Genomic DNA, 22864 nt, shown 5'->3' with positions numbered 1-22864 from the left:
TCGCGTACGCATTTGCTTGGGTGCTTTGAAAGTATGAACCAGAGAGTGAAGGGAAGGATCTATGTATTTCACGAAGTACCTGGAGCCTTCAATCGCGAAGCTTCCCTCCCTCACGCAGCTACGTACGGGTACAGGCACAGCGGCGACACAGATGATGCACCGCAGCGCAGCGACGCGCCTTTGCGGGGTAGTATATTGCATAGTAGACCGGACGGTCCCCTTGTTTCGTGGGCGTACGCCTTATCTGAAGAGTACTACATGAACCTGGAATGGCGTCGTAACTCGCTGGCCAAAAAGGTACCAAGTAGGCAAGGTAGGGTACTGCAAGACACTGGATGAATCCACATTCCTGTCAAATCTGCGCATGGATTGAGTTACGCCTGGCAGCGTTAGTGAACGGATTTCGGCGGATAGACGATGCAGTACATCCCTCTCAAGGGCTGGAGCTCTTGGGTTTTCCCATGTCGTCTTTGGTTCACCACAACACAAAAAACAAATTGTACCCCCTCCCTCCACCACGGAGTTGCTTGTCTTCGCGTCGAGAGAGGAAATGCGCCCGCCCTGTCCCCCTCAAGTCCTGCAGCCCGGGGAAATTAAGGCCAGAATTCGTCGTGGGATACCGTCACCAACAACAGATCCAAGCCTATTGAGGCCGTCGGAGTAGTCGTAAAGCAAGGTAGCGGAATGCCACGCCTTGGCAATTGGGTTGGCGCGTTGCCAGTAATGCTTCTGGCCGGCCCTCCTCGCCTGCCCCAACGCTTTCCCCCGCGTCTTAGCCTCGCAATCCATATGTGACTGAGCTGTCCTGTGTCGGCTTCTTCACGTCCAGCCAAGCAACAAGCCTCTTGGCGCATTAACATGCACCAAAGTATCCGTACGTGCGGTTCCGGAGTCCAATAGACTTGGCGTGGTTTGGTTGACAAACCCTTTCAGAGCATGGCTTGCTGAGAGCCACCACCAATACACCAGCAATGGAGAACTTACTGTTTCGCCCAACGAGGTTGTCGCGTGGCCTCCGACACAGCCACTATCACACACATTAGCATGTGTTTTTTGATGAATCTACGCCAGATACTGTTTGTCTCTTTTTCACGTAGGTAATGCTTGTAAATGCGGATTGTCGTTGCAACACTGCTGCATACAATACGTTTCCCCGCTGTACCTTCTACTTGCATGCTGCATTTATTACATATCTCCCTAGACCATCGCTGTGGTGCAGTCACCGACTGATAACGCCCCGCTTGCCCGCATGTGAATCATCGATAATAGGTATGTATGTCGCCTAAGAACGCACGGAACGTCAGTAAGGTAAGACGCTCGAATTAGACCCCACTTGAAGCCCTCTCGACGGCATGCTTCGTTCATCTTTAACTAACGCATAACGTTCACAGTTGGAACCAAGCCGATGCCAGGAGACCCAGAGAACTTCTTTCCATACATCCGCTCCCTAGACGTTCGAGGGAACGGTAACAAATCACAATGGGCTCCGCGCTAGTGGCTGCCAAGAAGCAGCTGCGGTCTGTCATGAGGGACAGGCTAGCTGGCGTAGCTCATGAGTCCATCAACATACAAAGTAAGCTGCTCACCTCTTTTGGAACGCACGTGCTCAGCTTCGCCAAAAGGCCGGACTGTCTGCGAAACTCTGAAGACATTTAAACCTTATGTGGAGGCACAGAGGGTCAGCGTTTTCCTCTCCATGTCGTCCGGCGAGATACAGACGGACGACATTGTGCGCCATGCCTTGTCATCCGGAAAGCAAGTTTACGTCCCGTATCTTCACAAATCACCTTTCTCTTCCGAGGAGACGCCGCCCAGGGTCATGGACATGGTCCGTTTGCGCGATCTTCAAGACTACGAGTCGCTGCAGCCGGACAAATGGGGCATTCCCAGCATTGACCCGGCCACCATCGACCAGAGACAACGCGTCCTGGGTGAGCATGGAGCCGAATCCCCAGAATCCTCTTTCTTGGACCTTATGCTGCTCCCAGGAGTTGCTTTTGACATTGACCCCCAGTCAGGTTCGCTGCGAAGACTAGGCCATGGCAAGGGATTTTATGACCTCTTTATTCGACGTTACGCTGCGAAGTACAACAACATTTCGTCAGTAGCGACAAAGCCTCTGATGCTCTATGGCCTGGCTCTATCGGAGCAATTTCTCTCCCAGCCTTCAGATAGCACAGTTCCCGTCGCACAACACGACCAGCCGCTCGATGGCGTGGTCCTCGGCAGCGGGGAGGTTAGGAGGCCGGCGGAAAGCTTCAAAAACCGCTGACAGTCCGCCGCATCATGTTGATAAATTCGTGGTATCAAACTTTTTTCTTCTTATCATCCGTGTGCAAGGCCCGTCATCGCAATGTGGTTCCTTCGACATGATCGCTCTCTATTCCGAGACACTCTGAATCAGCGAGACATTGTCACCCTTCAGCAATATTTGACCTGTCCAATGTTGTTAGCTTAACAGGATGCCTGACACCAGCTTCGGCACTCACCCAATGGCCGCCGTGATTCCTCCGGGTTTGTCTTTGTGACCTGCTTGACCTCGACTGCATCATCAATGACAAGGTTCATGAACTCGTCAAAGCCCTGTGATCGAAGTCAGTACAGCGCTTCTTGATAGAATCTCAACGACTCGCCGCACCCTGATCTTGCCTTCGATTCGAATCGAAAGCTGCTCGTACAGCCAAATCTGAACGGTCGTGTGCTGCCTGTAAAAGTTTTAGCTTGTCGGTACGCATAGGGTCTGACTTGTGCAGCGACATACTGAAGGAGTCTGAAGATGAAGTTGATGGGAGGAAGCAGTACTCTGCGACCACCACCGCCGCCGCGTCCTGACATATTTAGTTGTGTGGGAGAAAGGTCGAGCAACGCTTATGAGTTCGGATATTTTACAATGTGGAACAGCGGCAAATGCTGTCTGTCGTTCGCGTTCGGCTTCGTCGAGTGTGTTGTGGCGGAGCAAGTTGTCGGCGAGCACCTTCTTCGCAGCTGGGGCGCGATGAGGGTGCGCGACTCTCGGCCTTGCTCAGTCAGTTACAGGTGTGGGTGGTTCCCGCGGTTTGCTAGAATTTAGGTGGGGCTGGCAAAATGATGTTCCATCCGGTCTAAGGTACTGCCCGCCCGGGCCCGGGCACTCTGGACGCATCCATTGGATCCATGGATGGACCCGTACGGGACCTGCCAGCCGAGTGCAATCCATCCTTCCCCGGCCACTCTGCTCATCCGGGTTTGGTTGCCTAAGCCGGCGGCGCCTCACAGCACTTAACTGGGCATTGAAAGGTGTTACGGACAACTCTAAAGATCTTTCTAACGACTCGAATAGTGCCGCGGCGATTGCTCGTTGCAAACAACTCGAGAATCTCCAGTAAGTAAGCAGGTAAGGTAAGTAGTATACCTGCCTACACTGAAAGCTCCAGGGAATGAAATGCTAGGCATCCAAGGTAAGGTACGAGAGGACATGCTGTCGGCGCAGCTACGGATAGGTACATTATGTGAGGCGCTCACTACCAAACCTTTAGGTGTGCCTCAGCGATTTTTATATGCGTTACACTGATGTACTGTATGCAGGTAACCATACTTGTATTTTACCAGTGTATCTATATCCCTATCTAAGTAGGTAGGTAGGCAGGTGCTAGGTTACGGAGTGCCTACCTTACCTAGGTACCTAAGGTAAGGTGCGGATAGGCATAGGGTAGGGTAGGGGGGAGGGGACAGCCTAGGTAGCCGGCTTTAGACACCTAGTCAGGTCGGATTCCTAAGGTACCTACCTAGGTTGTCTCTGGACCCGCCTGCTGTCCCGCCAGCCTGACTGACGTTTTATTTTCCTTTCGCGACCTCCCTCCACCCCCTCCATCCGCCCATTTTGGACGTCGCCGCATTGCTTTGATAGCCTCCCAATTGCCACCTCACTGGCCCAACGCTCCTTTCGCCTCAAAAGAAACGAGAGCCGAGTTGCAACCTAATCTTTCATCGCTTACCCCTTCTGCGGCACCTGCGGTCCTTCCGCACGACGTCATATGCGGTTTTGCTGCCACATTCTCTCGACCACATATCCGTTCCCCGCCTCATCAAACAGCCGATTGACACTTGCGACATCGCTAGACGTCTGAAGTATGGCCACCAACGGGATTCAAGAGGCCTTCGCGCCCAACGACGTCTTGTCGGCGATGGTGACCATGCGCGGTGGCGAGCAAGAGACAAAGAAGAAGGCGCACGCCTACCTGGAACGTTTCCAGAAATCTGTCAGACTACCACAATTCCGAGGCAGCTGTCACCGGCTTACTTCTCTGCTAACAATGTTTATAGAAAGATGCATGGGGCACCATCATTGGCATCCTTCAGTCCGACGCAGAGCCCGAGGCCAAGCTCTTTGCGGCTATTACTTTGCGCGGAAAGGTAGAACATTCAAGTGGTCTTTCTTGAAATAGTGAGCTGATCATGACTCTGTACAGATTACTTACGACTTGACGACGCAAGTATCGGAAACAGAGCTACCTGCGCTGCGAGACCAAATCCTGCTCCTTTTGAAGCACTTCGCTCCCGGCCCCAAACCCATACGAGTTCAGCTCTGCGTGTGTCTGGCGACACTGGCAGTGCAGATGAAGGACTGGAAGGATGTTCTTCCCACGGTAGTATCATCTCTCGGGGACAGCGTTGAGAGCCACGCCGCCATTCTCGACTTTCTGCGCGTGCTGCCCGAGGAGGTGACCGAAGGCCGCAAAATCACCTTAACTGTACGTGGATCACGGAAACACCGACCGGCCTTCTACTTCCAGCGGCGTGGTTTTGATGGGCCTATATCAACAGGGATCAGAGTCTAATTGGCAATGACAGGAAGAAGAGCTTTCCCAGCGGACCAGGGAATTGCTGGGTGACAATACGGACCAGGTCGTGCAACTGCTTATCAACTACTCCCAATCATCTGGTACGTCCTAAAGCCGTATACACGATACACATTTTAGAACCCACGCTGATGAGTCATTCATGCAGCCTCTGCTGCTCAAAACCCCCAGTTAATGGAGTGTATTACATCTTGGCTGCGTGAGGTTCCCGTCAGCAATGTTGTCAAGTCCCCTCTTCTCGACGTTATCTTCAACGCTGTGGGCAACGATCAGGCTTCGCAGGAGGCCGCAGAATGTCTCTGCACAATTTTCCGGGAGACGAGAGACGTCGACGACAATCTCGACACGATACAAGCTCTCCTGCCTCGCGTTATTGCTCTCCGTCCCAGGATCGAGGCTGTTGTCAACGAGGAAGATACGGAAGTATACAAGTCCCTGACCAAGATCTTCGCTCTGGCTGCAGAGGCATGGGTTGTAGCTATTGCCCGCGAGCCGGGACACTTCCGGTCTCTTGTCGATTCAGTCTTGGAATGTGCCGCCAGAGACAAGGACAGAGATGTGATTGAGCACACCTTCCAGTTCTGGTATGAGCTCAAGCAGTACTTGACACTGGAACGTTACATTCAGGCGAGATTGGAGCTTGTCGACGTTTATTCCAAACTCGTGGATATACTTCTGAAGCACTTGGAATACCCCCAGTCAGAATCGACAGACGAAACTGACTTGTTTGATGGTGATCGGGAGCAGGAGGAAAGATTCCGCGAATTCCGACATCAAATGGGCGACACTCTCAAGGACTCGTGCGAAGTAATGGGCGTGACAGACTGCCTTACTAAGGTTCTTGAGGCTATCAAGCTTTGGATGCATAAGTACGCCGGTCAAGCCACAGCAACTTCCGTTCCACATTGGCAAGAGCTAGAGGCTCCGCTATTTGCGATGCGGGCAATGGGACAGATGGTCGAAAAGGACGAGAACATTGTTCTTCCGCAGTTGATGCCGTTACTCGTCCAGATCCCTAGCCATGAGAAGCTCCGTTTTGCCACTATCATGGTCCTCGGGCGATATACGGAATGGACGACGGCCCACCCCGAATATCTCGAGCCGCAATTCAATTACATCGTAACCTCGTTCCAGACAGACTCAAAAGAGGTTGTAAGGGCGGCAGCTATGGCCATCAAATATTTCTGCACTGACTGCAAGCAGCTCCTCAGTGGGCAAGTACTCCAGATGCAAACATTTTACGATCAAATACTCGACAAACTTCCCGATATGAGTCAGGAGGAAATCACAGAGGGAGTGGCCAGTGTTGTTGCTGTCCAACCGCCTGCTGAGATTTACAAACTTCTTAAGCTCTACTGCGATCCACTCGTTCAACGTTTGATGAACAAAGCCAATCTCGCCACTGACGACAAGGGCAAATTGGCACTCGCTGGTGGGTTGGCAATTGAGACTTCCATGAACACGCCGCTGACATGATACCAGACCATCTTCAACTCGTCACTACATTTGTGCAGATTGTAGTGCCATATGTCGGACCTGGGGAAGAGAACCCCGCTGTCAAGTACTGGCAAGAGGTTTTCCCTGTGCTTGCCACGATCTTGGACAATTTCCTGGGATTCGTTCCCATTTGTGAAAGAATTTGCCGGTGCTGGCGCAACATGATCATCTCTTACAGAACGGCTATGACGCCGCTCTTGCCAGAGATGGCGAACAAGCTGGCCAGTGGCTTCTCAGCCTCTCGCCAAGGCGCCTTTCTCTGGGTTACGGCAGCTATACTTCGAGAGTTCTCGGAGGATCGGGAGCACGTGGACCAGGAAATCACGCAAAGCATATACGCCTTCTTCGAGGCGCAGACAACGACATTCCTGCGCGTCATGAGCGAGCTTCAGCCGGGCGAGGTGCCAGATGTCATTGAGGACTTTTTCCGACTGCTGATTGACGCGCTACTTTACTACCCGCAACGACTGATACCCTCGGAGCTCCTGGGTCCGATCTTTGAAGCAGCCGTCTTTGCTTTGACATTGGAACAACGCGATCCTCTCTCGGCTACGCTTCATTTCCTTCGCGACCTCCTTACATACGGCGGCGACAACCCGGCAACATCAGATGTTCTCCCTCCAGATGTTGCTGCTCACATTCGCGAGGTCGTCAGTAAGTTGCTCAGCACACACGGTGAGAAACTGGTCAAGCAAGTCATGGCAGGAATGATGATCACCTTCCCCCGAGATTGCTTTGCAGATGGCAGCGGCGTTCTTCTGGCAATGTTCCAGCTATTCCCGGCCGAGACGACCACTTGGGTTGAGCGCACCATCCATCTCCTGCCACAGGGCACAATCACGCCAGTCGAAGCAAACCGACTGATGACTAAAATCAAGGAGCGCCTGGGCGGTGATGACCCTAGCGCAATCAGACAAGTGAGAGCGCTTCTGCAAGATTTCACCAACACCTACCGCCGGCGATATGTAGCTCCCCGAGAGGGTCTTGGCCAACTTGAGGCGGCCCGTTTCCACTTTTCGGGCTAAACACCAGGTGATGGCGGCCACAAAAACATTGGCACCACCAGAACAAAAGTCTGAGTGAGAGGTTGGCCGGAAGGATGGGTCCTGTGATTGCAACGGACAGGCGTGAAGGGCATCGGCAAACTAACGACACCAGTTTTCGTTGCCTGCCGTCAGACCCTGTTCATAATGCGTCTGCGAGCTACGGCGTTTGGATTCGAGCTGCGGCCGATCCGGCTGGCAATGAAGCTGCTGCAGATTTGGCAAGCGGAAAGTTCTAAGACCAAGAGACAGTAAATATGACTGGTAAGCGGGACGCGCGGTTGTGCAGGTGACGATATTTGCCCAGGAAGAGGCGAAATTATTGCTTCGCCATAGGGAACAAGAGGATAGATCGGAAGAAGCAGTCGAGCGATTCGTGTGAGGCGCGCAAGTGGCGTAGCGGTTAGCAGAGCTGCATGCTCAGCTTCCTGCCAGCCAAGATGGTTGCTAGACTAGATCTATGGAGGAACCGGAAAATACCGAAATAATTCACAACATCTGAGGATCGCCTTCTGCACCTGACCGCATAGTAATAGAACGTTGCTGAAACTTTGTCTCTGCGGTAAGCCGGATACAGTTTCCTCCGTCTGGTCAGCCTTCCTCAAGCACCACGTCAATTGGTGTTCTACTTTATGATGTGATGCCTCCGTTGTGCAGACATTCCAGCCATGCGAATTCAGGAAACAGTGGCGAGGGATGTATTTACTGGATTGTGAGTTAAGGTACCAGAGATGGATAATGACGACGATAGCAAGAAGCTACTGGAAGCCCGCTTGGCCCGATAACCGGAAGAGAAGCCAATTCTACGTCACACCGCTGACGAGATACATTCAATAACCTCGCTTGGTGCCGCCGGCAGAGTTCATGCCAATCGGCCATACTGCTTTGAAAGAAATTGCAGTAGATATCAAGCTGGGGCTACCGCAAACTGGAGTGGTTACATCTTTCTATGTCTCCTAGGCAATGCAGGCTGGCGGGCTTAGTCGTTCTGCAGTGAAATAGATTAAGGCTCTTAGTAAGTCGCTCCTACGCCTTCGAAGGAGTTTCGACTTTCGCCCGAATTCTCAGAGGCGTCATTCACGGATTGTGGTTGGGAGATCCCCAAGGTGAGTGCGTGTGGCATAATCATGCGACGAGTATCGAAAGTCCAATTTACCGACGGTTCACGCGCCTGCTTACCGAAGCACGAAGCCCCGCAAGTACTACGCTAACCTTTAAGATGCTGCGACAGGTGTACACTTTACCTTACCTACCTTCGGTACTAAAGGGTGGCGGGGTGGTGTACTCCCCTGTCCCGATGCCATCTGAGCGCGCTTTGGCCATTAATACGCGAACCTTGACGCGTCCGGTAGCTAAACCCTACTACTTGCTGCATCCAACACCTCCTTCCTCCTCACCGGATATGAGTTGATGCTGCGTCAGCCTACAGTTCTCGATAAAAGAAAGCCCGGCACCTCATTGTGTCTCGGTCCTTTTCAACCCACGGCTTGTTGACCATCGTGGTCATCTGCAATGACCAAATCTCAACTATTTCCGCAAAATTCTTCCCCGACATCCGATCCCGACATTTGACACCCAGCAAAACCAGGCGGCGCGTAGGGACGGACGCAACGTCACTGGCAACATGCCACCGAATCTGGGCTCGAACAGGATGGCCCAGTACGCCAGGAACCCTTCCCCTGATTCCGTTCTTCCCGATGGGGCTGCGAACCTCGCCAGAAATCACGAAGTGGAACGGCGTTCCGCAACACCTCCGGCATATCAAATCTCAAGTCACGCAATCACCGACTCCACGAAGCTTCCCGCCCCAAAACCATTTGCATCTGCTAGAGCGCATGCTACACATCTGACAATGCTCCGACAGCCTCCTCAGTCGGGATTGTCTTCAATGCAGCCCCTGCGCGTGCACTCTGCCGCGAACGCTCCTGATGCTTCACCGCGAAGGCACCATCACCAGCGAGCCAGCTCCCAGAGCAGCGATAGGTCCGCATTTTGGCCAGAATCACAAATCGATAGCCAATTCGGCTCGCCTACGACTCAGCGGTCCGAAAAATATGACGCCGTAATGGACATTCACAGTCGACTCCGCTCCCCACCGCCTACTTTCGCCACGGGCAATCTTCCACCGCTGCAGACTGTTGACAAACTACCATACACGATCAGCAAGAACGGTGCCATGCGCGTTGCACCCTCGAACGATGGCCCCGATCTGGTTTCTGCTCAAAGCGATGATCCTGCCTCTGTCGAACCTGCAGCTCAAAAGGATGTCTATTCCAGCGAACCATATACGTCTTCACCACAACGTCCCGTGAAACTCGCACTGCATCCCGCAACTGTACGAAGGTCTTATGCACCTGCTGCCTACGAGGACGACCAGGAAGTCTTTTCGGACTCCCCAACGTACAAGATCCCCAACAACAACCTCGTAAGGGTTGAAAAGCTTGGACAAACCCAGCCAACTCGCCACACTGCCGATCTTGGACTGGATGACGAGGTCGAGGGGAGCCTCGCGAGCGACTACCCTTTGAGCGAGGACGATAATGGCACTCCTCGAGCCAATCGAAAGAAGGCGTTATCTCGAGAGCCAGCTCTCATGGAGAATCCTCTGCCGGCACCCAGTCGCACTCAGCGAAACAATACAAAAAAGCGACGCCGGGGCAGCTGCGACTATGCTGATGACGAGCTCGCAGGAATGACCTACTCTGAGCTGCGTGAGCAAGCGTTTGACGATGACCCAACGAAGAAATCCTTGAAAGGAATCGGTCCCCTCACTGGTGATAGTCTGCCTGCAAAGCTTGACCATTTCCAAGGCCAGCGTGAAGCAGACCAGAAGCAATTTTTCATGCAAATGCCAGTTAGCGATTGGGAACGCTCCGGCGACTGGTTTTTGGAACAGTTCAGCCAAATTACCCAGAAAGTGAAAGTTGCCCGTCAGAACAAGCGAAACATGGTCGAACAGTTTGAAAACGAAATTGCAACCAGGGAGGAAGCTGTTCGTCTTCGGGCCGAGAGCATCGCCAAAAAATTGAACCAATTCAAACACAAAGGCGAAGACATGCTGGCGGATAAGGAATTCTGAAACGATTCACTAGCTTGCCTCTGAGCTACTTTTTCTCTCCCACGGTCACAAGTATGAGGTTCATGGAGAGTATATTTTCCTATGACAAAATTATTATGAGTTACGAGTCACGATTATCACGATTGGAGTTAGGGAGAAAACGAACCTTTCTGCGACAGGAAGAGCCGTCGCGATACTGTATTCTAATCAATTTTGGCACCCAAAAAATACGTCATCAGAGAGAACATTGATTATACTGCTACGTGTGTCGTCATTGTCATGTTTTTGTCCACGACGAGTCTGAATTTGATGCCCTGGTTTGCTGCGAAGACAACACACCACCTCCGATGGGGTCGAAGAATACCTCGCATATGATGGGGGGTTATTTATCAAAAAAAAAAAAAAAAAAAAAAAAAAACACTCAAGGTCTTCACGTTCATTATCCTCCGCATCAATCTGAATGAATATGTCCATGGAATCGGTCATCATGCCATAGGTTTCTCCTTTGACTGACCCAAGATGATGTTTAGATTGGCGGCAACAGCAGCAAGTAGGCCTCAGGCTTGTGGCACAAGTAGAGGCCTTGAGAGGTCCCGAAGGTGTGCCGAACCCCGGGGAGGGAGATTGTTAGTGGATGGTGAACATCCAAGCATCACAGGGTGGACGATGCTGCAGAGATGAATTTCTCCCAAACATTGAGGAAGTGTTGTACGTCTTCTGCGGCGTAACCAGTCAACCGGTCCATCGTCGCTGCATTACTGCGTCGCATGTGCCGAATCATAGTTCCGAGAATCCAGGGGTTGGGTTTGGTAATCAATTTAGGTTGCTGGCTGCACGAGTCGATATCCTATTACCTTGGTGTTGTTCGGCAGGAGGCTGGTTGTCAATTGTAGGTAGCTGGGTCCATCCAGCTCTTGGTGAGGAAGACCCCAGGCGCAACATGCGGTACCTACTGCATATCTACCCGCATACCTGTGCGGCGTCTTGCCTACCCTACTGCCTGGTGGTTACGGTAATACCTAGGTACTGGTACTAGGTTCGCTTCATGTACGGACACTACGCAGTTGCCCCGTCGGAATACTCTCGTGTCACTGGTCGAAATTACAAAATCTGGGGACATGTGACATGGGGAGGGGGCGGGGAGACGTCTCTTTCTCCACATGACCTCATGGAGACTTCCGCCAAACCCACGGCTAAGTTGCATGTGAATCCAGTCTCTGTCTTATTACGGACTAGCGCCATTTGTCGGCTTCGGTCAGAGAAGCTGCCTCGGCTCTGTCTGCGGCAACCGTCACGCTGGCTCTTTCAGAGTTGCCGGACGTGCTACGTTAGAAAACCATCCGCCCGTCCTCTCGCAGTGCCCAAATCCCAGTCCTATACTTCTCAATTTCCCCATCTCGCATGTCCATTTGCTACCATCCATTCTTCTGCGTTTGTGTTAATCGAAACCTTTCCCCAGTACACCACTAACCGACTGTTGGTTCATTGCGCCCCCAAAGCTCTAGAGATAAGATGGCTGGTCAGCTACGCTACGACGGCCAGGTCGTTGTTGTCACGGGCGCTGGCGGCGGGTTGGGCAAGGCTTATGCCACCTTCTTCGGCTCCCGCGGTGCCAGTGTCGTTGTGAACGATCTAGGCGGCTCTTTCAAGGGCGAAGGCAACTCGACAAAGGTTTGTGGTCACGATGATATCACGACACACGCCGCCAATAGCTCGGAAGTTGCTAACATCACGGTGGGTACAGGCTGCCGACGTTGTTGTCGACGAGATCAAGGCTGCCGGCGGCAAGGCTGTTGCGAACTACGACTCGGTCGAGAATGGCGACAAAATTATCGAGACGGCTATCCAAAACTTCGGTCGCATCGACATTCTCATCAACAACGCCGGTATTTTGAGGGACATTAGCTTTAAGAACATAAAGGATGAAGACTGGGACTTGATTATGAAGGTTCATGTGAAGGGTTCCTACAAGTGTGCCCGTGCAGCATGGCCCCATTTCAGGAAGCAAAAGTACGGCCGCGTCATCAACACTGCATCAGCAGCTGGCCTTTTTGGCAGCTTCGGCCAGACCAACTACTCGGGTAAGCCTCGTTGCAAGGCCCAACATCTATGATATCTGACACTAAGCTGCTGCATAGCTGCCAAACTCGCCATGGTTGGCTTCACTGAAACCTTGGCCAAGGAGGGTGCCAAGTACAATATCTTATCCAATGTAATTGCACCAATCGGTAAGTGCAACGTGGGATAAGCGGAGTTTCTAGCGAGATGGCGCGCTAAGTCGTGTGATAGCTGCCAGCAGGATGACCCAGACTGTGATGCCGCCCGATGTTTTGGAAAACCTGAAGCCTGACTGGGTCGTTCCCCTTGTTGCTGTCCTGGTACATAAAGACAACGTGGACGAGAACGGCTCCATCTTTGAGGTCGGAGGCGGCCATGTGGCAAAGTTGCGCTGGGAAAGATCCAACGGTTTGTTGCTCAAGGCCGACGACAGCTACACTCCTGGAGCTGTTCTGAAAAACTGGGATCAGGCCACCGACTTTTCCAATCCTCAATATCCATCGGGTCCCAATGATTTCTTGACTCTTCTGGAGGAGTCCATGAAGATGGGCCCTAACGATCAGGGAGAAAAGCTGGACTTCACTGGCCGCGTTGCACTCGTCACCGGCGGAGGTGCTGGGTAAGTTACCTCATGCCTACGTCTGCTGGACTTGGCTAACAAGGCTCAGTATTGGCCGCGCTTACAGTCTAGCGTTTGCGAAGCATGGCGCCTCCGTGGTTGTCAATGACCTAGCGAATCCTGACGACGTCGTCAACGAGATCAAGGAACTCGGAGGAAAGGCTGTCGGAGTGAAGGCATCGGCTGAGGACGGCGACGCAGTCGTGAAAGCTGCCATCGATGCCTTTGGCCGGGTTGATATTGTTATCAATAACGCAGGCATCCTCCGCGACAAGGCTTTCAACAACATGGATGACAGTCTATGGGACCCTGTGTTGAACGTACACCTCCGTGGCACATACAAGGTTACCAAAGCTGCTTGGCCCTACTTCCTGAAGCAGAAGTATGGTCGCGTAATCAACACCACGTCTACCTCGGGTATTTACGGTAACTTTGGCCAGGCAAACTACGCAGCTGCTGTACGTGTTCCTGTATCCCCGTACGCGTAAAGTTACTTGACTGACAGGCACGCAGAAATGCGGTATCTTGGGCTTCTCTCGCGCACTGGCTCTTGAGGGCTACAAGTACAACATCTACGTCAACACCATCGCGCCCAACGCTGGTACAGCCATGACTAGGACGATCATGCCCGAGGAGATGGTCCAGGCCTTCAAGCCCGATTACATCGCCCCAGTTGTTTTGGCCCTTTGCAGTGACAAAGTGCCGAAGAACCCTACCGGCGGCCTATACGAAGTCGGCAGTGGCTGGGTTGGCCAGACCCGCTGGCAACGAAGCGGCGGCCACGGCTTCCCGGTCGACGTCCCTTTAACACCTGAGGAGGTGCTGAAACACTGGGATGCGATTCGCAACTTTGAGGATGGACGCGCCGACCATCCCGAAAAGACACAGGATGGTCTTCAGAAGGTCATGGCGAACATGGAAAACAAGAGCAACAAGGTATGACTTTGCACTTCCCGATGATGCTGTCGGCACACGTTGTATAGTAGCGCTAGTCTTAAGAAAAAAAACCCAAGTTATTGACCATGAGTTACAGCAAGACGCATCGTCTGGCAGTGGATCGCAGTACCTCGAAGCCATCAAGGCCGCGATGAATGCCAAACCAAAGGGCACTGAATTCCAGTACGAAGAGCGTGACGTCATGCTTTACAACTTGGGAATTGGTGCCAAGCGCGAGCAGCTGAAGTATGTCTTCGAGGGTGCTGATGACTTCCAAGTAATTCCGACGTTTGGAGTCATACCTCCCTTTGGAACAGAAATGCCATACAACTTCGACGATATCGTTCCGAATTTTTCGCCAATGATGCTGTTACACGGGGAGCAGTACCTTGAGATCAAGAAGTATCCCATACCCACAACGGCGAAGCTCGTATCGTACGGGAAGCTGCTCGAGGTAGTTGACAAGGGTAACGCTGCCATCGTCAAGAACGGCATCACGACTGTCAATGCAGAGACCAAGGAGCCCATCTTCTACAACGAGATGACAGTGTTTTTGAGAGGCTGTGGTGGCTTTGGCGGCCAGAAGAAACCAGCTGACCGCGGAGCCAGCACCGCTGCAAACAAGCCTCCCTCTAGGCATCCTGACGTCGTCATTGAGGAAAAGACAACCGAGGAGCAGGCTGCATTGTACCGACTGAGCGGCGACTACAAGTACGTTTGCCGCCTAAGATTGCCCTTTTCTTGTCGAGTTCACCCTAATTTGTTCGGTCGTAGTCCTCTGCACGTCGACCCAGCTTTTGCCAAGATGGGAGGTTTCAAAGCCCCCATCCTTCATGGCTTATGCTTCTTTGGCATCGCCGGGAAGGCCGTCTATGAGCGTTTCGGCCCCATCAAGAACGTTAAGGTGCGTTTTGCTGGCACCGTAATTCCTGGCCAAACTCTGGTTACGGAAATGTGGAAAGACGGCAGTAAGGTCATCTTTCAGACCAAGGTGAAGGAGACGGGCAAGCTCGCCATCGGCGGCGCCGCAGCAGAGCTATTGGCCGATAAGGGCAAGATCTAGCGTATTCGGATTTGCTCGGTGTAGTTGCCAGTTGGAACTCCGGCAGGCTTCGTAGAAATGGACCTAAGTTCGTGGTTTGACACGTAAATTCATGTACAATTAATCAGTGACATCACGTGTCTTCTCTTCGTCGTGATACATGTTATCAGGAAATCGATGCAATGCATTCAGATTTAGCCTGTTTCCCTATTACAAAGTAGTACTTGGTGCCAATAATTCTATCATAGCGAGTCGATACGGACGTTTTGATGATCCCAGCCCCTATCGGGCATCCCGCTTGGGACGGCTGGCTGGCAGAAGGTGCCGTTTGTGCATCACGACGGCCAGATGTGCTTCTGCAAGCCAAAAGTGGGACAGCAATTGAACTTCAAGTCGCCCTGTCTCGGCTCAAACCACGGAAGTGGTGTTCTTGAGGAGCTTGTCTAACCAGGCAACAATGTAGTTGATCTGTAAACCACTGGCCGGCCGTCAGACGAAGCTGGTTTCGACTATAAAGTCGCACACTTCGGCCAAGGTCGGCAATCGTCCGTTCTTGATGTAACTTTCGACCGACGAGACTCCATTCCTAGCGAAGCCCGTCTCCAGAAAAGCCTTCTCTGCACCACTCAACTCCCGGTTCTCCGTCTCCCGCCACTTGGCCTCGGCCTCCTCCTTCGCCTGCCTCAGCACGAAGTCCGTATCCTCACTCTCCCATAAATTGCACCTCGTGCACTCAGTGCATGGTCGCGGGTCGCCATCGGGCCTGAAGTGATCACAGAAATGCCGGTAACCTTCGCCCTCGCCGTTCATGCCCCCGATGTCCTTGCGGCATACGTAACACATCTTGTATCCGCAAGGGCAGGTAAGTTTGTTACAGCCTGAGTTCTTGACGAAGGACGTATGGCAACGCGGGCAGACTCGTTTGATGGCCATGCTCATGGCCTGCTCCACTTGTGTACGCAGCGCAACCAAGGATGACTCGTTGCACACGTGAATGTCTGTCCACGCCTTGGAGCAGCATAGACAAGAATTCTTGTTGCAATCAGGGTTCTGACAAGTAAACTTCAGTCCGCGACGCCGCCTTCGATGGCGACCGAGAGCGAGTTTCCATTGAATCACAAGGTAGTCGCCCAACGTGCGCTCGGTGCTGACCAAGAGACAGACGACTGATGAGAGTAATACTATGGGGAGAATGAAGGGCACCGTTAGGATGCAAAGAAAAATTAGTAAAAGGCCAAGAAGGCTGTCAAGCCTAGTGCGTAATCGTGTCTCGTCAGCCGGCAGGTAAATGTCATCAACTTCGGCATATTCGCAGAATGGACACCGGATGAGCGGTAAGTTCGATGCCAGCAGGTTGTTTTCCGCCAAACGTTGGTCGAGCTTGTGGAGGATTTCTGCTCCTTTCCTCTCCTCTAGCATTGCGCGGCGCATGTGATCGTACGGGATACAGCCAGAGCATCCGTCCCCTTCGACCGCCAGGCATCTGAGCGTGCCGGAATCTATATCGATGCTGCTGTGCCAACCCTGGCCAAAAACAGCCTCTTTGATGGAATGTTGAACGCAACGAAAGCATAGCATGTGGCCATCCGCATTGCAGTTGGTGAATTCCTCGAAGGTGGACTCGGTAAAGCAGCAAGCACATTCGTGATAGGCGTGAACCTCCTCGGCCTGTTCGTTATTCAGTAGAATGGCATAACCGTGGTCTTTTCCCTCCTGCGTTTGCCTGGCCCTCTCCTTCAGTGGTTGGATTAGATTACGATACAATTCGCTGTCCAGTTCGGCATTTCCCGTAGCTTTGAGAGACGGCACGATAGCGCCCTGTCCGGTTGACTTCCAGACTACTAGGGGATGGTTCTCGGCGTCGACAGATGCCACAGGCTTCCTCCGGAGGAAAAGAGAGGATATGGTAAAACGCCAGGACTTCGACGAGAGAGACACGAGGATTTTACGTGCTTCGAGATATGAATAGTTGGATTCCGCAAGGACAGCGTTGATAGTGGATCTCGAGAGACCCTTGAACTCGTGCCAGGCCAAGGCTTGAACGGCCTGCTTGTAGTCAGAGGCTCGAAATGTTTCGACACGAGGAACCAGCAGGTTTTCTGATTCTCCTAGGTCTTTTTCATGCCGTTGGGGCTCTGTGCGCTGATGACTGGCGACTCTCCAGCGACCTTTGACCCAGGCGACACGGTTTTTCAGAAGGGCGTCGGCAACTACGGCAAGCCTGGACTCTTGGTCGAAGTTGGAAAGCATTTCGCGGAAAACCTGGATCTGGACGTCGGGAAACACGGCGGCCAGGGCCACCAAACTGTTATTAAGTTCGCGTATATCGGGGCAGTCGGCTGGCAGACTGCACAGGTGTGATTCGTCGTAGATGTAACCATTGTGAGAGGTGGTGTCCGCGGTCACGTCCGAGTCTACATTCAGAGTGTTGTCGACTTTGTCGGTGGATGAAGGAGTCGAAGGCTTTGTGCGAGGGGAATGCAGTCGTTCGGTGGAGGAGCCGAGGAAGGTCGTGAAGCCCATTTCGATTGCTCATGGCCGTGGTGGGCTTTGCATGGCGCGAAAGCAGTACTGCGACGCGGTTGAATCGGACCGACGAAGTAGGTGTCAACGAAGTTGCATTGACGTTGGGATCAGAGCAGATTGATGCGGTGCGACTGAGGGCAATATGCCAACCGCGCGCGGCATGGACACAGCTGAGGGGTTGTCGAGCCACGCAGTCGTCGTGGAAGCAAGGTGTAGAGGTAAAGAGTTAGGAGAGGGGCATGAGGACTGTTGACAAGAGTTACACTCCGTTGCGTTGACAGCGTCCGCCCCCCTTTTTTTTCCCCGCTTATGCAAAAACATGAAAAAAAGCCAATTTTACGCTGTGACGCGCATTTCTCTGCATCGCACGCAAAACGCGTCAAAGTCATCACCAACACCTCAATTGCCGTCAATCACTATAGTCCCAGTAGTATTCAAACGTATAACTACACGATAGAGACATAAGGTGTGTATTTCATGCTTCCGTAGCAGTCAATCTACCCATCGAGGCATTGCCAACCCAGCTAGTCACCTCATCCCCATACCATTCGACCAACAAAAGGTCTATTTTCGTCATGAGAGATCAAGATGACATTTGCTGAGGAACAGAAGAAGAGACCTGCTGTATGACTTTATATATCTACTCAGCATACGGTTTGTATGGCTCTGAGTAATATATAAGCATACCAAGGGGCTTGATACGGTTCTTCAGAGCAAATGCTTTGGCAGTCAACAGGATTAATGACTCTCCTGATAGCTCAGCTTGTTCACGATATTGAGCAAGAGTCTACTGCTGTATAGATTGTGCCCTGTTACTTACAGTTTGCCGCTGGTCAGTACATGTCCGTGGTTTATTATATCAGATACATCGAGAAAGACGCCGGGCGACGACGACGATACAATGGCGCCCAGAATATCGAATCTACAGCTATCGACGATCGCGATGATACTGCCATTCGAAGACCAAAAGACCCACGAGCTGGCAAGTATCGTTGGCTGTACCGAACGAACGATTCGACGACATAGATCACGACGTAATATCACTGGCGAAGTGCAGAGATATAAGAGGTGCCGCCAGAGTCGACAAAAGATGGAAATATGGCATCGTACAGAGCTTCTTGAACTACTGCAGTACCGCAGCGATCTATCTCTTGAAGAGATGCAAGATTTCCTATTTGAAGCCTTCGAGATCCAGATCAGTCGTTCTGCAATCAGTCGACAGTTAAACTCAGCTGGCTGGACGAACAAGAAGTCCAAGATTATTGCTGCTCAGCGAAGTGACGAACTACGATACGAGTACTTGTACCGTATACGACGATATCGCCCCGACCAGCTGGTATTCGTCGACGAATCCGGCGTCAATAAGGATACTGGGATACGGAGGACTGGATGGGCGCCGAAAGGGCTTGCTGCGTTTCGAACTGCAGAGATTGATCGGTTTCAGAACTCTCGCGTACAGATCCTGCCAGCCCTCACGTTGAGCGGTATCCTACACTTGACTACGTATTATGGTACGACTGACGGCGATGGGTTCTTTCGTTGGCTACAGGAGTGCCTTATCCCGAAATGTGGGCGTTTTCCAGAGCCAAACTCTGTCATCGTTATGGATAACCTCTCCTGCCATCGTATACCTGAAATCGAGGGTTTATGCCGGGTATCAGGTGTCCATCTCGAGTTTCTGCCTCCGTATTCACCAGACTTCAACCCCATCGAAGAGTACTTCGGCGATCTAAAGCGATACATCAGGAAGACGTATTCGAAGTGGAACAACGATGAGAATGACACTCGGGATTTCATGGAATATCTACGTGACTGCGCTATGGAGATTGGGTATCGTCTACCCCAGATCGAGGGCCATTTCCGCCATTCGTTCGTCAACTTTGATGGGACAGAGCATATATTTGACGATATCGAACTATAAAAGGGAGGATTTGCTGCCAATATTGAACATCAGCAAGCAATCCAAATTTTCATCGTGCGTTCGCGCGCAATAGATCTTAATCGTGTCGTCATATGATGGTCAATCATCAAATCCATGATTGTAGCCAACAAGATTGCCAAAAGGTTAGCCACAAGCGCACCAGAACACAAAAAATATACCGTCGTCCATTGTTTTCGTCGGTAGCTACGTATACATATCAATTTTGCCTGTATAACGGCTGAAACGCGTTGTTGATGCTTGTGACGATGATTTGTGATGATGACACGTCATCACGATCAGAGACTTCAACCATAGTCAGAGACTTCAACTGCCCCTAACCAGTATCGGGATGGACCGAAGTGTATTGTTTGCAGATCCAAAATAACAGTAATTCTATTGCTTTTATACGTATAGAGCGGCAGTGTTGAATCTACGGCTATGGGTAGACTTTTCCGTGGTTGAACACGTCATGCAAAAAAATCGCGCATACAGTCAAACTTCACACCACTCTTGCTGTATCACTCTTCTTCGTTATCCTCCTCCGAGTAATACGTCTCTGTTGACGACGTATCACTCGAGATTTCAATCTGATTGTCCTCATCGCCTTGCTCGATTTCGTCTTGTTCGATCTGTAACTGCGTGGGCAGCATCTGCGACGCTGACAGCAGTGGTGACGAAACGAAACCAAAGAGTTCCGAAACGCCTACAAAGTTAGCCATATTCGACAGTAAACAGCTCTATATACACTCACCACGTCGACCAACTTCAACTGGCGTACCACGGATCTCTTGCTCGATGGATTGACGTGGCACTAGGGCGTCGATATGTCGGGATGACCCCAACTCGCCTGAAACTAGCGCCGCAGAGTTTTCAACTGGCGCCGCCGCCGTCCCTCCTGGCAATCCAGCGTATATTCTTGTATAAACATCTCCTTCTGACTCTCGATGGTTTGAATGAAGTTCAGAGTGAGATACCACGTCGGAGAGGGCGTCAGACTGCCCTCCGTAGTAGGCGCTGTTGTCTATGAAGGATTTGATCGAGTTCCTGACATCTTCGGTAAGATCTTGAGTAAAACCCTGTTCAGTAAACCAAATATCTGGTAACTTGCGAATTGCCCGCAAGCTACTGTCTACTGATCGCAGTTTCTGTAGCTTCTTTCTGAACCCTTCGTCGACGTTATATCGCTTGCCGCGGACGGATATAAACCACTTGATGAAGCTGGCCACTTGATCTAGAGCTTTTCGAGGCGAATCCGGTACCACTGGCGAGGACGAACGAATCGGGAGTGCGATACTTGGTTGACGAGTGCTTGGAAGGTTCAATGGCGGAAGAGTTGGCAACGAATACTGTGAGATGTTCGCATATGGCCAATATGCCGGCGGCGGCGGCGCCGGCGGCGGCAGCTGTACGTATGGGTTAGGATATTGAAGATGACGATCTGGCGCCCCCGCGTTGCCGTATATATTGACGATGGCGTTGCTGTTGGCGTTGGTTAGGCCAGATCTTGACCCTGATGATGGAAGTGCGGCATTTTCAGCCTTCTCTTCCGTCATCACTGTCGTCTCCTGGTTATCATCAACCTCCACGATATTCTTACTTCTCTTGCCCTGGCGTTTCTGATCCTCTATAAACTGGTCGTGAAGAATCTCACCAAGCAGTTCTTTAGGTGGTTCCATATTGTCAACGCCAGCCTGTCCAGTCATAATAGCCTTCGCCCACTTCTCTATATGGTGAGATTTGATCTTGTAGTGCTTCTGGCCTAGTATATAGCACCAGTTGAACTTCTCGTCGCCCGAACTATTCTTACATCTCTGGTACTCTGGGCAGATGTGCGTACGGAGAAGTTGTCTGTGCATACCCTCCTTCCGACGCTCGACGTTTGCAGGATCGTTAGCCTCACGATCGATCGCCTCTTGCATGCCGGCTGAAACGCCTGCTCGGCCACCTTTTCGAGGCGTTCGTACGCCAGTCACTATACCACCAGAGATTGGTACGGCGCTGTATTGCCACTTGACGGTGAGGTGGACTTCACCCCTCTCTTCAGCTTGTTCAAGAGAGGGGACAATATCAACCCATGGAATACTTGGCCAAGTGACCCCTCCAGTAGACGGATAGACCCGAGTGAAGATTGGTGTTGGTTTAGATGCGTTGGTGGGCTTCCTCCAAGCAACGACAACAGCGATATTGGCCTTCTTCACAATATACGAGTGAGCCACTTCTGCCTCAAGTTGGGCGCCGCTGTCTGCCTCCCAGTCTCTACTATTCGCATCTAATACAGGAGCAATACTGAATCTGTTATACGCGATGCTCTCGATGGTTAGATCGAGAACAGGTAAACCGTTACCCTTGAGCGCTGGGCCACGGGTAACCTGGATTTGTAGCAGAGTTGGTTCCTCGTTACCCATATCGTCCTCCTCTTCAAATACATCGTGGAACGACATAAACGTATCATCAGCGCTATGGCGAGGGGCCGTAGGCGTATCGTCCGCAAATCGAGTGGTTTGACGAGGGGTTGGGTTAACTGGGGTCGAGTCTGGTCGAAACGGTGGCATCGACGAAGGCAGAGTACTTCGGAGCCGGATCGTATGCGGCGGATCCTTCTTTCGCTTCCTCTGCGTTGTCGTTGCTTTTTGGCGAGAGGACGCTTTTGGAGCTCTTCGTGATGACGGAGGGGCTATAAGTACACGCTTTCTTCGCGATGTAGACTCAGCCGCCACCAAATCATTAGTCTCGGGTCCAGCCTCGGCGACGATAACCTCCTCGGCGGCCTCCTCGGCGGCCTCTTCGGCGGCGGCAGCCCGGCGAGCCCTCTCGGCGGGCGTAACGATCCTGATCGACGGCGAGGCAGAGCGTTGAGGAGGATCTCTGGCGGCGTCCTGTGCCAGTTGTTGTATACGTCGTTGTTTCCGCGTACCGTTGGCGATGGGTGACGGACGATGCCCAGAAGGGTCATCATCCGCCTGCCGAGCCGCGCGGCGGCGTTTAGGAGGCATCACGATGCCCTCAGATAATGAGATTCAATAGAAATAGATCAATTGAAGCCATCAGAATAGGTCAATTGCCGTACTACGAATATCTACGTGGCGTTGGGCAAATTTTCATGTATATACAGGGATTATGCGTGCGTAATTTCGGCAAAAAGGGGGGGCGGACGCTGTCAACGCAACGGAGTGTAAAGAGGCGGTCTAGGGGATGTCGTTGTTTTTGCTTAATTTGCTGTCGCCTCTTTGGGGACTACCTTTACCCGAAGGTGCCTACGTAGGGACTAGGCTACGACGTAGGTATTAGCTAGGGCACTTAAGTGTCCCAAACGTTGCCCGTGGACC

At 52.0% G+C, this 22864-nt stretch overlaps 7 protein-coding genes across 7 annotated transcripts; 5 read left to right on the top strand and 2 right to left on the bottom strand.

The window, feature by feature from the left end:
* Positions 1 to 1479: 1479 nt before the first annotated feature.
* Y106G6E.4 (putative 5-formyltetrahydrofolate cyclo-ligase) lies at positions 1480 to 2272 on the top strand (the record flags this gene model as incomplete). Its single annotated transcript, XM_036640059.1, has 2 exons — positions 1480 to 1573; positions 1623 to 2272. 2 exons carry the CDS (start codon positions 1480 to 1482, stop codon positions 2270 to 2272), a joined length of 744 nt encoding a protein of 247 aa, XP_036495243.1.
* Positions 2273 to 2380: 108 nt separating this feature from the next.
* Positions 2381 to 2835, bottom strand: sme1 (Small nuclear ribonucleoprotein E; the record flags this gene model as incomplete). Its single annotated transcript, XM_036640058.1, has 4 exons — positions 2381 to 2436; positions 2490 to 2583; positions 2639 to 2705; positions 2762 to 2835. The coding sequence occupies 4 exons, from the start codon at positions 2833 to 2835 to the stop codon at positions 2381 to 2383; spliced, it is 291 nt and encodes a 96-aa protein (XP_036494363.1).
* A 1274-nt stretch (positions 2836 to 4109) lies between these two features.
* Positions 4110 to 7360, top strand: CGCS363_v008208 (Uncharacterized protein; the record flags this gene model as incomplete). Its single annotated transcript, XM_036640057.1, has 6 exons — positions 4110 to 4238; positions 4303 to 4392; positions 4449 to 4730; positions 4831 to 4921; positions 4987 to 6270; positions 6321 to 7360. The coding sequence occupies 6 exons, from the start codon at positions 4110 to 4112 to the stop codon at positions 7358 to 7360; spliced, it is 2916 nt and encodes a 971-aa protein (XP_036494362.1).
* A 2194-nt stretch (positions 7361 to 9554) lies between these two features.
* CGCS363_v008207 (uncharacterized protein) lies at positions 9555 to 10457 on the top strand (the record flags this gene model as incomplete). The annotated part of the gene is made up of 1 exon (XM_036640056.1): positions 9555 to 10457. One exon carries the CDS (start codon positions 9555 to 9557, stop codon positions 10455 to 10457), a length of 903 nt encoding a protein of 300 aa, XP_036494366.1.
* A 1491-nt stretch (positions 10458 to 11948) lies between these two features.
* On the top strand, positions 11949 to 15112 carry fox-2 (Peroxisomal hydratase-dehydrogenase-epimerase; the record flags this gene model as incomplete). Its single annotated transcript, XM_036640055.1, has 8 exons — positions 11949 to 12107; positions 12181 to 12517; positions 12575 to 12664; positions 12726 to 13113; positions 13163 to 13571; positions 13627 to 14049; positions 14147 to 14760; positions 14824 to 15112. The coding sequence occupies 8 exons, from the start codon at positions 11949 to 11951 to the stop codon at positions 15110 to 15112; spliced, it is 2709 nt and encodes a 902-aa protein (XP_036494484.1).
* Positions 15113 to 15580: 468 nt separating this feature from the next.
* Positions 15581 to 17614, bottom strand: CGCS363_v008205 (E3 ubiquitin-protein ligase RNF216; the record flags this gene model as incomplete). The annotated part of the gene is made up of 1 exon (XM_036640054.1): positions 15581 to 17614. The coding sequence occupies one exon, from the start codon at positions 17612 to 17614 to the stop codon at positions 15581 to 15583; it is 2034 nt and encodes a 677-aa protein (XP_036494365.1).
* A 1093-nt stretch (positions 17615 to 18707) lies between these two features.
* On the top strand, positions 18708 to 19538 carry CGCS363_v008204 (uncharacterized protein; the record flags this gene model as incomplete). The annotated part of the gene is made up of 1 exon (XM_036640053.1): positions 18708 to 19538. One exon carries the CDS (start codon positions 18708 to 18710, stop codon positions 19536 to 19538), a length of 831 nt encoding a protein of 276 aa, XP_036494364.1.
* Between the last annotated feature and the right edge of the window lie 3326 nt (positions 19539 to 22864).

This window comes from Colletotrichum siamense (genome assembly GCF_013390195.1).
Source record: "Colletotrichum siamense strain Cg363 chromosome Unknown KSG_Cg363_contig05, whole genome shotgun sequence".
Taxonomy (NCBI): Eukaryota; Fungi; Ascomycota; class Sordariomycetes; order Glomerellales; family Glomerellaceae; genus Colletotrichum; species Colletotrichum siamense.
This window is presented reverse-complemented; position numbering and strand designations above follow the sequence as displayed.